At 46.6% G+C, this 14,826-nt stretch overlaps 1 protein-coding gene and 1 long non-coding RNA gene across 3 annotated transcripts; one reads left to right on the top strand and one right to left on the bottom strand.

The window, feature by feature from the left end:
* Nucleotides 1-4,633: 4,633 nt before the first annotated feature.
* On the bottom strand, nt 4,634-6,369 carry LOC124473930. 2 transcript variants are annotated; one of them, XR_006956757.1, is made up of 3 exons: nt 6,104-6,369; nt 5,881-6,019; nt 4,634-5,558 (listed from the first exon to the last, which is right to left on the bottom strand). It is a non-coding gene; the product is annotated as an uncharacterized LOC124473930 (long non-coding RNA). The 2 variants fall into 2 exon arrangements; XR_006956756.1 differs by having other exon boundaries at nt 4,634-5,127; nt 5,407-5,558; nt 5,881-6,367.
* A 2,690-nt stretch (nt 6,370-9,059) lies between these two features.
* dact2 (dishevelled-binding antagonist of beta-catenin 2) lies at nt 9,060-14,058 on the top strand. The gene is made up of 4 exons (XM_047029624.1): nt 9,060-9,652; nt 10,785-10,917; nt 11,022-11,315; nt 11,442-14,058. The coding sequence occupies exons 1-4, from the start codon at nt 9,383-9,385 to the stop codon at nt 13,283-13,285; spliced, it is 2,541 nt and encodes an 846-aa protein (XP_046885580.1). The 5' UTR covers nt 9,060-9,382; the 3' UTR covers nt 13,286-14,058.
* Nucleotides 14,059-14,826: the final 768 nt, after the last annotated feature.

Here is a 14,826-nt window from a genome sequence, read left to right as displayed (position 1 = left end):
CCTACGCACTATAGAGGCTTAATTATTATTGTTATAACATGTATATATTGCATATTTCCGGTACAGCTAGAGCTCGCCTTTCTCTACCCAGAAAATGGACTGGCCAGGTTCCTAAATGCAAACACGTGTGCGCTGGTGCTATACTTTAGAATCAGAAGGGATTTTATTCGCCATGAATGTTTGCACAAACAAGGAATTTACTTTGGCAGGGAAGTGCATACATTAAATATATAGGAATATTGAAACTTAAATATGTAGACTAACTATACAAAAGGAGCAAAGTCTAGCTAATACCAAGGGGGGGTCTAGCTAATACTAAGGGGAATAAAAAATAATATATAAGTAGCCCTAATTTACAATAACCTAAAAATACAGATAGTGCAAACAATACAATAGTGCAAATTGCAATGTGCAGGGTGTCATTGTGCAGATTGTGATTTAAAGTCAGTATGAGTCCTTGGCCTTGTTAAAGAGGCCAACAGCGGATGGGAAGAAACTGTTCTTGTGGCGTGAGGTTTTGGTCTTGATGGACCGCAGCCTTCTGCCGGAGGGGAGTAGCTGGAACAGGGAGTGTCCAGGGTGGGAGGGGTCGGCCACAATCTTCCTCACTCGCCTCAGGGACCTTGAGGTGTGCAGATCCTCGAGGAAAGGCAGATTGCAGCCGATCACCTTCTCAGCAGTGCGGATGATACGCTGCAGTCTACTTACCTGTGGGTGAGACTTATGACACCTTTAAAAGGTGTATCTTGGAATAGGTTAGAATAGGTTATGCAGATCAGTTTGGGGAAGACTTAATGTAGTCGTAAATACATTTTATCTTACATGAACACGTGTTTTGTTCTGTTTAAATGGATGGATTTCAAAGGCGTAGTTACATAATGCAATAACATTAAACACAAACAAAATTGTATATGGTCTGCTCATCTTTATTACATTGACGTGATTGAGACTGCTTACTCATTCCAAGGCCTATTGACAATGTGATTACAACAGTTAAATTATGTGTGTGTGAACTGTATTTAAGAAAGGACATTGAGGACCTGATCAGTTCCCAAACTGCCTATCTCTACCAAACAATTTGTGTGTTGCCTGAGATGTTCCAACTGTTCGTCACTTGGTTGAAATTGGTTCAGGGGAACCACAACTCTTTGTAGCCAGTCAAAGGCAAGTGCAGCCGCCCCTTGGTCAGCCACCCCCTAGAACTGGCTGCTCCAAATATACCTTGGATACCAGTGTGATGTTGCAACTGTTGTGTAAGACAACATTGCACAAAAATGTGATATTGTGACGTGTATCTGGCAGTCCTCAGGTCACGTTTTATACGAGGCAGGTAAACAAAGTGAAGAGCCCAAAGATGCCTTTCGTTGTTGGCAATAATGATTCCTTCATTTTCTATATAGATATGTAAACAAGGAGTGCTAGACATCCATTTCAAGTCTTAGGCCGAATCCCAATACTCCCCCTTACCCCTTCCCCTTAATTTACCCCTTCCCCTTGGCCCTCGAAAGTAAGGGGTAAGGGCTACATAGCCCTAGGAAATGGGACGCCACTTAGTTACAGGTACGTCATCTAGCACGTATCGATATCCCCAAAGCAAGTAGCGTTATGCACTGATATTAAACGAAATTCGCTGCTAACGGAGTTTACTTAGAACTGTAGACATGCTAGTCAAAGAAATGCGGGACTGTTGTGCAATTCAGAACTGTAACATTAACGTACCATACTAGCGATTTTCAGAAACGTTTCAATTAGGAAAATGGTTGCAAATATATATGTTCATGACTGTATATAACACAAAACAAGACTGTCAATTTTTTTATCAATTAATTAAGCCGATAATATAACATTTATCAGACTCTCTGGATAATTTGGTCGCCATTGTTGCCGGTCGCGCAGTTTTCACATAGCCCTAGGTTTCAAGTAAGCTCCCGATCTTACTTGGTTTTAAGGGGTGTATACCCCTTAGTCTTAGCCCTTCCCCTAGCTCCAAAAGAGTATTGGGACACCACTAGCTCTCACGGGAACGGGCAAAACTAAGGGTAAGGGGTAAGGGGGAGTATTGGGATTCGGCCTTATTGTCAGGTACACAGAACACCACAAAGTCAGACTGGGCACTGACATTTTTGGGACAAGACAATGCAAAGCAACCTGGCATAACATAATAAGTACTTAGATTACATTTATGATAAGCTAAAAAAATATGATCAATTATAAACCTCCTAAATATACAAAATAGTATACAATATATTAGACCTCTAATACAGATAATGACCTATACTAACCGTACACCTATACTAACCTAAGACAAGTGGGGTACAGTTAGTGCAATATATCGCCGACATTAGCAGTCGGTTCCCTAAACCCACCTTTCCTACCCCCTCACCCTCCATTAAATCCCTAAACCCACCTTTCCTACCCCCTCACCCTCCATTACTGACCCAACTAAATGTCTAAACTCCTTCTCTCCCCTGTCTGAGGCAGAGCTCTCTGACCTCATTCTCTCTCATCGCCCCACCTCCTGTCCCCTTGATCCTGTCCCCTCCCCTCTCTTTCAAACCATCTGCCCCTCTATCATAACTTTTCTGCTCCATGTTCTAAACTCCTCTCTTACCTCTGGCAACTTCCCCTCTGCCTTCAAACAGGCCAGAGTTACCCCTTTACTCAAAAAACCCTCCCTTAACCCTGCCGTCCTCCAGAACTACAGACCGGTATCATTGTTACCCTTCTTCTCTAAAACAATTGAACGTGCTGTATCTAACCAACTGTCTAACTTCCTTTCTAAGAACAACCTGCTCGACTCCAACCAATCGGGCTTCAAGACCGGCCACTCGACAGAGACTGCCCTCCTTTCAGTCACCACTGCCCTCCAGTCTGCCAGAGCGGCTTCCAGGTCATCCGCCATCATTCTGCTGGACCTTTCTGCGGCGTTTGATACGGTTAACCACCAGATCCTGCTCTCCAGACTTTCTGAGATGGGCATCACTGGCACTGCACTCCAGTGGATCTCATCCTACCTGTCGGGAAGATCCTACCAGGTCTCCTGGTGAGACAAACTGTCAGGCCCTCGCCAGCTCTCCACTGGTGTCCCACAGGGCTCCGTCCTTGGTCCCCTCCTCTTCTCTCTGTACACCACCTCACTTGGACCAATCATCACCTCCCATGGCTTCTCCTACCACTGCTACGCTGACGACACGCAGCTGTACCTGTTGTTCCCTCCGACCGATCCGGGGATCTCAGCTAGGATTGAGGCCTGCCTCGCAGACATCTCCGCCTGGATGACTGAGCACCACCTCCAGCTGAACCTTGCCAAAACGGAACTTCTCATCATCCCGGCCACACCCTCCATCTCCCATGACCTCTCAATCACCCTGGGATCTGCGACGGTGACCCCCTCATCCTCTGCCAGGAACCTTGGGGTTACCATGGATGACGAGCTCTCCCTCACGGCCCACATTGCTGCAGTCTCCCGGTCGTGTAGATTCACCCTCTACAACATCCGGAAGATCAGGAGATACCTGTCTGAGCACTCCACCCAGCTGCTTGTCCAAGCACTTGTCCTCTCCAAGTTGGACTACTGCAACTCGCTGCTCGCCGGTCTCCCATCATGCGCAACCCGCCCTCTTCAGAGGATTCAGAACGCAGCGGCCCGTCTGGTCTACAATCTACCCAGACGCTCCCACGTTACCCCGCTCCTCATCTCCCTCCACTGGCTACCCATAACGGCCCGCATCAGATTCAAGACCCTGGTACTGACCTTCCGAGCAGTGAACGGGACTGCGCCCGACTACATCAAGTCTCTCCTGCAGCCTTACACCCCCACCCGCCACCTACGGTCTTCTTCAGACAACCGCCTGGTGGTCCCACCTCTCAAGACCGCCCGGTCCCAGCACAAGCTCTTCTCCTGCCTGGCACCCCAGTGGTGGAATCAACTCCCCACCTCCATCAGAGACACGGACTGTCTCTCCACCTTCAAGAGAAGGCTCAAGACGCACTTGTTCCGGGAGTACAATGGTACTTAGGAATGGTTTGCTGAACCCAACGCTAGTTTCCTCAAGGATCACAATGACTCTTGCTTAGACTGTTGCTCTTGTTGGTTAGTGGTAGCTGATTTAAACTGTTGTATTCCATTTTAGTTAATCCTATTTTTATTGCTTTCCTACAGGTACACTTGCACTTAGAGATTAACGTTGTGTAATTTTAACTTGTTTAACTACATGCTCTTATGGTTTCTTCCCTTTAGCACTATTTTTTGGTTGTTCACAATATGTACTTCTTGTTTTTGACTACCCACAATGCTGTGGGGCTATCTTGTTGTTATTATCAGTGACCTATGCACTTTGTAAAGCTCTCTCTTGGAAGTCGCTTTGGATAAAAGCGTCTGCTAAATGAATAAATGTAAATGTGAATGTAATATTGCTGATAGTGCAACCAGTGGCTGAAAGTGACAGTGTGTAAAGTGACTAGTGAGAAATGCATCAATGTAAAGTGGCTAGTGAGAACTGTCCATGTAAATGGTCATTCAGAAGCCGGCCGGCCCTTGGATAGAAACTGTTGTCCAGAAGGCAGCGGGGTAGAGACTGAAAGATGGGTGGTAGCAGTCTTTTAGAATCCTGCCAGCTGTCCAGAAGGCAGCGGGGTAGATACTGAAAGATGGGTGGTAGCAGTCTTTTAGAATCCTGCCAGCTGTCAAGAAAGCAGCGGGGTAGAGACTGAAAGATGGGTGGTAGCAGTCTTTTAGAATCTTGCCAGCTTTCCTGAGGCATCGTGTGTGGTAGGTGTCCTGTAGGGCTGGGAGCTTCCTGTCGATGATAAACTCAGCAGACCTGACCACACTACGTAGGACTCTGCGTTTTTTTTGTCACGCCTCTCCAGATATCGCCCCACAGTCTTTCAATGCGTTGATTATGAGTGCTCCCTCGGGTTGATCCTCGGAAGACATCCATGAGGAGACAAATGGCGTTGTTTTCCCCTCCATAGTCAGATGTGACTCTGGATGGGACACCAAACTGGGCGACTGCTTCCGAAAACAGGTCTGTTACAATGTCACTTCTGTTGTTGTTAGAAGCCTTCAGGAAAACCACCAGTCGGCTGATCCCATCGATTCTTCCATGGATTACAATCCTCCGCCTAAGAGAGGAAGGAAGGGAAAACGAAAGATTTCAATTGCACATCTTATTTTATAAATAACAAAAAAAATATGAATGGCTTGAATGCAGCCAAAATGATTTGTGTACATTTCTGTGCAACATGTTGGGCGTTTAACAGAAAGAAAAGTCCAACCTCTATTCCATTCATGTGAAGCTGAAATCTTATTTTAAATTCAAAACTAATAAAATAATCAGCTTGTCATTGGCTAGGGACACAGTTAGGGCAAATTAACGAATCACAGTAAAACAAGCCACTTACTTTAAGAGCTTGTGGTTGCGATCAAGATACCACAGCGAATTTGACCCTGCCACTCGATGGGTTCTCCTCCGAAGCCTGTGGGACATACTCCGAATAGCAGCACCTTCAGATCAAGTGCATCATCTGGTCTGTAAAAGATGAAATTGTGCTGTCTATGGAAGACAATGTATACATATTAGGACTTAGATACATTTTTTACATTCATCCCTGGTAACTCAAAATAAAACAATGTGTTTAAGGAACAGTGACAAGGTAGCTATGTGGTACAAGCGCATGACAGTTTTCTCTCCAAAGATATGGGATATGAAAGAGTTCTATCAAAGTATATCAATTTCTTCATGAAATGTATAGAAAGCGTAATTCTGCAGTGTTTCATGTGCTTTGTAAATAAACAAAATAATTGTGTAGGGCTCAGTGAGAAAGGGGTCACATTATTCAGATCTCTCCTGAACTAGTCCTTCAATTGACACATACCTTAACCGTCGGTTCACTGTTCTTCTTGAGACACCCACGATCTCCGGAATCTGTTTAGCAGAGAAGTTAAGGCCAGCAGGAGGGTAAGGCCTTCCTCCAGTCTGTCCTCCCATTCGAGGTACGGTGAAACCAGAAGCAACTGCAGTTAAAGAGAAAAATGTTAGAGGCATCGTGTTTTGAATCTTGCTTCTTCAGATTATGTTTAATCTGACGAGTACATTACCAGGTTGTTGTTGGCTTCCTGAACTAACTCGCTAATGAGCAAAAGCATCTCATCCACCACTCCAGATTGATGCAGTCGCCCTCTGCTCCAGCGAACGCTCGTCACCATTATCTCTAACCTGTTAGCATGACAAAATATATTAGTGGTAGGCTAACTACAACAAAGCTTGTTTAACAACTCTGAGGTTGCTGGCTTCAGTAACATAACTGCATTCAGTAACGCAATATTCAAAGCCTTATAAGGTCTAGTTTAGCGGCGTTCATTTGAGCTTGCTCATTATTAAAGAGTTAGCACCAAGTGTGTTGACAAGTGGTAGGCTAACTACAACAAAGCTTCTTAAACAACTCTTTGAGATTGCTGGCTTCAGTAACATAATAAACGCATTCAATAACACAATATTCAAAGCCTTATGGTCTAGTTTAGCTGTGTTAATTTGATCTTGCTCATTATTAAAGAGTTCGCACTACAAGTGTGAACTACTGCAACTCGCTGCTCGCTGGTCTCCCAGCATGTGCAACCCGCCCTCTTCAGAGGATTCAGAACGCAGCGGCCCGCCTGGTCTACAATCTACCCAGACGCTCCCATGTTACCCCGCTCCTCATCTCTCTCCACTGGCTACCCATCAACGCCCGTATCAGATTCAAGACCCTGGTACTGACCTTCCGAGCAGTGAACGGGACTGCACCCGTCTACATCAAGTCTCTCCTGCAACCTTACACCCCCACCCGTCACCTACGGTCTTCTTCAGACAACCGCCTGGTGGTCCCACCGCTCAAGACTGCCCGGTCCCAACACAAGCTCTTCTCCTGCCTGGCCCCCAATGGTGGAACCAGCTCCCCACCTCCATCAGGGACACTGACTGTCTCCCCACCTTCAAGAAAAGGCTCAAGACGCACTTGTTCCGGTAGTAGGCCTACAACGGCACTTAAGAATGCTTGGCTGGACTTGTTAGTTAGTTTCCTCCAGGATCACAATGACTCTTATTGCATTTACATTACATTTATTCATTTAGCAGACGCTTTTATCCAAAGCGACTTCCAAGAGAGAGCTTTACAAAGTGCATAGGTCACTGATAATAACAACAAGATAGCCCCACAGCATTGCGGGTAGTCAAAAACAAGAAGTACATATTGTGAACAACCAAAAAACAGTGCTAAAGGGAAGAAACCATAAGAGCATGTAGTTAAACAAGTTAAATTACACAACATTAATCTCTAAGTGCAGGTGTACCTGTAGGAAAGCAATAAAAATAGGATTAACTAAAATAGAATACAACAGTTTAAACCAGCTACCACTAACCAACAAGAGCAACAGTCTAAGCAAGAGTCATTGTGATCCTTGAGGAAACTAGCGTTGGGTTCAGCAAACCATTCCTAAGTACCATTGTACTCCCGGAACAAGTGCGTCTTGAGCCTTCTCTTGAAGGTGGAGAGACAGTCGGTGTCTCTGATGAAGGTGGGGAGTTGATTCCACCACTGGGGTGCCAGGCAGGAGAAGAGCTTGTGCTGGGACCGGGCGGTCTAGAGAGGTGGGACCACCAGGCGGTTGTCTGAAGAAGACCGTAGGTGGCAGGTGGGGGTGTAAGGCTGCAAGAGAGACTTGATGTAGTCGGGCGCAGTCCCGTTCACTGCTCGGAAGGTCAGTACCAGGGTCTTGAATCTGATGCGGGCCGTTATGGGTATCCAGTGGAGGGAGATGAGGAGCGGGGTAACGTGGGAGCGTCTGGGTAGATTGTAGACCAGGCGGGCCGCTGCGTTCTGAATCCTCTGAAGAGGGCGGGTTGCGCATGATGGGAGAACGGCGAGCAGCGAGTTGCAGTAGTCCAACTTGGAGAGGACAAGTGCTTGGACAAGCAGCTGGGTGGAGTGCTCAGACAGGTATCTCCTGATCTTCCGGATGTTGTAGAGGGTGAATCTACACGACCGGGAGACCGCAGCAATGTGGGCCGTGAGGGAGAGCTTGTCATCCATATTGAGTGACTTATTGCTCTTTTAGGTTAGATATAACGAAGTTAAGTCTTGTACTCACTGTGAAATATTTTACTGTTGATGCACTTACAGTCCTGCACTTTTGTGGTTCATGTTGTTTTAGTTTGTAACTTGTATAACTGCATGCTCTCATGGGTCTTCCCTTTTGGCACTTGTTTAGCTTTTTCACAATGTATGCTTCATGTTTTGGCTACTTGCAATGTTTGGGACTATCTCGTTGTTATGATCAGTGACCTATGCTCTTTTGTAAAGCTCTCTTGGAAGTCGCTTTGGATAAAAGCGTCTGCTAAATGAATAAATGTAAATGTAAGTGTGTTGACGAAAAGTCAGGATCCCAGGAGGACAGGACTAGCCAACAGCTATACAAAACAAGTAACTTGGCTTAACGTTGCTAATTGATAGCTTACCTGGCAAGAACAGTCTGTATGGAATCCTGGTCATCTGAAGATAAAAGTCGAGTACAATCTGAAAAAGTCTGGGCACAATTGTTAAAAAGTTTGTGGTCGTAATTTTCTGAGATTTGCCTTCACCAGAATTCGAAATCACACATAAAGTGTTCGTCTTCTTCGTTGGTTCTTTGAATGGCGGTTAGCAAACAATGTATAGGTGCATCATCGCCACCTACTGGACGGGAGTATGATACCGGATAAACCGCACAAGTGGCTCTCCCCCACACAAATGGACTGTCCCAAATACTAAATGATAGCTACGTAAGAGCCCACATGGTCACAGTAGGACTACGTACAGCCTCGCGCGGACACTATGTAAAAAGGGGGGTGGCTATGTTGAAGCCAACCAATAGCATGGAAGCATAAATGGTCCAAACGTGTACAGACGTCAAAAACGGACGTGTACAGACGTCAAAACGTGTACAGACGTCAAAAACGGACGTGTACAGACGTCAATTTTTGACGTCTGTACACGTCAAAAAGTTACGTGTGTACACGAACGACAGTTCAGACGTTTTGGCACAATCGGCGTTCGATAATAGGGCGGGCACTGCTACAGATGTTACGCGCTCAGCTACAGCAGATGTGCATTGCGGATCATCCAATGGGAAAATAGTTGAGTTGACCAATGGGCAGACTGAATTTTAAGCAATGCAAAACAGTTAACAAGTTGTAATCTGTCTGCACTCTGCTCAAAAGGTTATGTTGTAGTCGTTTACGGTTTGCCTTTACTGCGAAGAATTTCAATCTTATCCTACAGCGGCTGCATGCCCGCTGCCAGTCGACACTGATTATTTCCGTCTGTCTTTTCTACTGGATATGCCTGGACGTCATTCTCCAAAATGCTGAGCAGCAAAGTATCTGGTGCAGGACTGATGAGCGCGGCTGCGGGTGTCGACCGAGGACGGGTCGGAGAGAGGCTGCAGGCGGCTCTTGCTGGGCTGCACGAGCTGCATTATCTCAAGGAGAAACAGAGCGACATGGTGAGCTGGGCTCTGCAAATGGACAGGGAAGAACCGGCATGTTCTCCACAGACGCACACAGAGGGTCCGATGCCAGGGCCAGAGGAACAGCGGCTGGAGGCAACCCTCACAGCATTGAAGCAACAGCTGGTAGGATTATATTCACATTATAGTATTGAATCTTTGAGAGGGCAATTTAAGTTTACCAATATGAAAGGAATATCTTCGTCACCAGTTCAGATAAAAAATACATTTGTGTATCAGATATTTCAGCTTGTCATGTGTTGAGCCTGACACCCTTCCGCACCATGACAATATCAATTCATATTAATATAGGTGCATAAAGGTAGTACTTATTCTTGATCATTTAGGCTAATAACGTCGTAAATCAAGGTTCATTTCGGGACCACAGGACACCACAGCGATGAGGTGAACGTTCTCCGATGATTAACTTTAATGACAGTGGAAATGCACAATTGCTCTTTCACCCCCATAGTCTAAAGATGGACGTTTGACCCTTTGTTTTTCTTCTCATCTCATTGTGTCTTGCCAGTAGTTAGGAAACGCAATGATTGGCATGTTAATGGTACATGTTTAGAGACATAAATACATGGATTTTTATGACAGACATGGCATTCACAAAATATAGATTTTTATTTGAATTTGACTTGAAATGCAATTCACACAGCAGCAATGTTAAGTAGGAATGTAAATATCATAGTAAATATAGTATATGAATTTACAAGCTATGTACAAATGATAAAGTAATCATACTTTACAGGGAAATATTATATAAATTGTACTTTCTAGTAGTCTCCAGTCTGAACTCATTAAAAAAGATTTGTACATTAATGGTTTTGCTAACCAAAATAAAGCCCTCTTCTAACCTCCCTCTCTTCCTCCCCACTGAGGGCTTGTAACCCTGTTGGTATGGTATTATTGGCCTGGTCCTGGCTTCCTTAGCAAACATAGTGTCCCTCCCCTCAGTCCCTCTTTCTGAAGTTAACACAATAGCCAGGGTTTTTTCTGCGGGGAAGAAATGAGTTACCCAGCAGTGCTAAACCCAGGCTCCCTCTGTCCTCTGAGGGTTAATCATCAGCTATGCTCTCTTTGTTTTACTGGTGAGAGTGTAACCTCAGGTTGAGGCCTGGAGTAAGTAGGCCACTGCACCCTGATAGGTTAGTATTTTATTTTTTTGTGTGTGTGTTTGATGTGTTCTGTCCAGCGTGTTATTGTATACTGATTGCATTTGTTTGTGTGTGTGTGTCTTTCTCTGTTGCAGTCACGTCTACGGAGACAGGATGTGGGGTTGAAGACTCACCTGCAGGAGCTGGACCAGCAGATCAGTGAGCTGAAGCTGGATGTGTGCAAGGTGTCCTCTGAGCCACTAGAGAGTGATAGTAGACCCAGTTCAGGTCAGGACACACACACACACACACACACACACACACACATAGAATACACACCTTATCCAGCAGATTGTTTAATACTCTCTCATCTTTTCCCCACACCATACCAGGTTTTTATGAGCTCAGTGATGGCGGTTCTTGTTCTCTGTCCAACTCCTGCACCTCGGTTTACAGTGAGTGCCTGTCCTCCTCCCATACCAGTCTCCTCCCTCCCCCCAGCCACATTGCCAGGCCTCAACCCCTCAGTAGCTCCGTGCAGGCTGAGCCGTCACGGCGACGGTCAGCTGATGAGACCACAACCCAACCCAACCCCCCACGGGGTACTGGCATCCACCTGGGGAGCAGCAGGATCCGCATTGGCATAGCAAGCTCAGAGCGGACCAGACAGAGACCCGTATCTACAGGTGAGTTTTATTGGAGTTATCATGCTTGTTTATACAGTACATAGATATGCCATAGTGTCACCTGAAATTACTTTCTTATAAACTCTTAGTGTACTCTGGCACTGTAGACTGACTTTGTTTTCTCAGGCGACTTAGACAGGATGCTGACCCCAGGATTGAGCTACTACAGGTTGACTGATGTGAAGAAACCTTCTTTGTGCCCCACTCTGAGGACCTCCACCGTGGACCCAAAGTTCCAGAACAATCTGGTGTCCCGCAGTGGAGCCGAGGTGTACTGTTACCCCAGCCCGCTCCATGCTGTGGCTCTCCAGAGTCCCATCTTCACTCTGGGAGGGGAACCAGCCACAACCGCAGCTCCAGAGGGCCAGGAGCCTCCAGTGGTGGCCATGCCCAGCACCAACTCTCTCCAGCGGGGAAAGGAAGTGGTCATGAGCAGGCCCCTGGGCTACATGGACAAGCTGCTCCAGCGCAGTATGAGTAAGATTAACTTCCAGAGTGAGAGTGTGTGTAGGCACTCCCCCCCAGATGACCCCAGTGAGGCTAGTGCAGATGAAGCTATATGTCCAGGCAACCCTCAGATCCTTGGGCGTCCACAGCAGAATGCTGTCTTATCAGACGTCACCTCATGTGACAGGAAGAGGCAGACTGGTATGTACCCTAACCAGGAAGTGAGCTACAGAAACCCAGCTCAAAGACAGAGAGTCCAGGAGAACTCATACCGCTATTCCTACCCTGCAGCAATGAGGGAGGACTGCCCAGCCACTATTAAGGCACTATCTGGGGATGCTAAAGAGAGAGCTTCCTCAGACCAGGGGTGTGTGGAGGCCCCAGGGAGAAAGGTTTGTGAGCTTAGAGCCTCTGACAGAAGATCCTGCGTGGCCCACTGGTCCTGCACTGAAGAGGGTTATGGTTCTGAATACAGTCCTGGTCATGCTGCACCCTCACCAGACTTTGTCCACGCCCAGTTTGTTCCTGCCGGGCCTCAGTGTGTCAAGTTGAGGCAGGCGGACCACAAGACTAAGGCTGTGAAGCTAAGGAGGAGGGAGAAGCCCCGGGCTGGAAGGCGCCAGAAGGGCTGTTATTCCAGCGAGGGGAGCAGGGAGGGCCACCGAGGTGGGGTCCAAGTAGAGAGAGAGCAGAGAGGGCCTGGAAAGGGGAGGATGTCCCGGAGGGTGGCCAGCTGTCTGGTAGAGGAGCTTGGGCGCACAGGCTCCGAGGCCTGCCTCAGCGGGCCTGGACTCTCTAACAACCTGCGGGTCTATCCCCAACAATACCCACAGAGCATCTCAGCCAACAAACTCACCAGAGGATGCAGAGCCCAGGGCCTGGACCTGGTGCAGCCCTCTGAACCCAGGAAGAGGAGGCAGGGGCCAGCCAACATGGGGATGTTCCAGGCTATGTGTGTTCAGGGACAGAGGTCCAGAGAGTTGGTCAGCAGGTCATCATTGAGCCGCAGCTTTAGCAGCAGGCCCCACTCAGGCCACTGGAGAAGGCACACCCCCAGGGCCCTCCAGCCCTCACTCTCCTCCTCCTCTTACTTCTCCAGTGTCAACGGCAGGTACCCTCCAGTTCCCTTCCCAGTGTCCGCTCCCTACCTTCCCAAGTGTGAGTCCGAGTACTCGGCCGAAGGTGCCTCTCTCTTCCATTCCACCATAGCCGAGAGCAGCGAGGGAGAGGTCAGCGACAACACCATCAATCGCTTTGGGGACAGCGAGTCGAGCCAGAGCTCCCAGTCGTCCAACTCTGACAGCAGCCTGTCCCTGGTCGAGGTAAAGCAGATGGAAGGCTATGAGGAGGAAGGGGGTCTGGTGTGGGCCAAGGCTGCCTTGGGACCCACTGCTGCTGGGCTGCCCCTCCGGCAGCTCCTCCACCCAGAACCGCCAGCCTGCCGCATCAAAGCCTCCCGGGCCCTAAAGAAAAAGATTCGCAGGTTCCAGCCTGCCTCCCTGAAGGTCATGACCCTTGTATAGAGGAGCTTACCTCCTGCCAGCCTCAAAAGGGTGTGCTGTCACTAGAACTGCTTGTCACTTGATGAAGTCACCTGTTTATGACTTTGATCAGCCACACTGTCATAGTAGTATTAAACACATTTCTCATGTGAAAGTAAAGAAAGTGCTGGGAGCACATTTGTTTTGTAACCAAACTGGACTTAAGATGTGCTTCTTAACTTCTACAGAGATTTGAATAGTGCCCAGTCATAGAACCCCCAAACATTTTTAAATAAACACATCAGCCTGTGTATTACACTTTGTGTGTTAAGAACTACATCAATCTTGAGTAAATCATATGACTCTGTTAGAAGACAAATGTTTTTATACTTCATTTATTACAGATAATTTGTATCCCCTTTTATATTGTCTACCATTTTATTTTTTACACACTGTGACTTAATGCATACATTTCATTGTAGAATAAAAAGGTATTTAATGTTCAACCTGTATACTTACATCCATAGTTTTGCTGTTATTAGGACTCTTTACAACACTGTAAAGAAACTTGCAATAGAGGTCATAGGTGTCACTTATAGTCCCAGAGTTGACTTGACCCAGAGAATCACAGCAATTACATTCCTGAATAGAAAGATCCTTATCAGTATACCAACATTTCTTTCAAACCTTAAACTAAATCCAGAGTTCATTCATTGTCTCACACACACATGCATTCTCTGTTTTCTCTGCATGCACAGAAGAGGGAAGAAGCGAGGTACTAAGTGCAGATTTCTGTAAGGAGTGTAGAAAATGTATGAGAGTCAGGTTAGAGGGAGGGAGAGGAGTGTAGGAGGGTGGGAAGGGATTTAGTCAGACAGACGATAATGGTCCTCTTTTCAGAGCTGTCATTGGAGATTAGACAGCGGGCCACAGCATCATAGAATGTGACCATCTAAAATGTGCCCTGGTACAGTACCAGGTACTGTACTTCAGGAAAAAACTGCTGTAGTAACTTTGGGAAGCCACAGGCTGCATACCCATAAACCCACCCCTCCTGTCTAATTGTAATAACATTACTGCCTCCAGTAAAGAAGATTCACTATGACTTCAGGAGTTGTACTGTTAACCTTCTAAGAGGCTTAAATGGCTCAACAGATATGCTTGGTATTTAATCAAGTTCAAAAGTAACCCGAGGACATCACTATGGATACAGTTATGTTTGAAGATAACTCTCCAGACTATATTTTCAGTCAGATCCTTTATTTCCCAACAAATTGTAATTGTCTCATTCACAAGTTTTCTTTCATCTCACAACAAAGAGTCCATGTTGTCATTAACATCAGAGATGTTGTTTCAATCATGCATCAAGAGATTTTAGAGGCTGAAGTGACTAAGCCCTTTCTTGACCCTTGACCCTTCCACATGGGTATCAGTGGGATTAGTGCTGTAGTTAGCTATGGGCTAAAACAGAGCAGAGGTGGACTATGCTGGCTGGGTCTTTGATGTGGTGGGGATCAAGGCCAAGCTGGCAAGCTTGACCTTGTGTGTTGGTTGACCTCTCCAGCTGCATGTCCACCATGACT

The sequence above is a fragment of the Hypomesus transpacificus genome, chromosome 11 (genome assembly GCF_021917145.1).
Source record: "Hypomesus transpacificus isolate Combined female chromosome 11, fHypTra1, whole genome shotgun sequence".
Taxonomy (NCBI): Eukaryota; Metazoa; Chordata; class Actinopteri; order Osmeriformes; family Osmeridae; genus Hypomesus; species Hypomesus transpacificus.
This window is presented reverse-complemented; position numbering and strand designations above follow the sequence as displayed.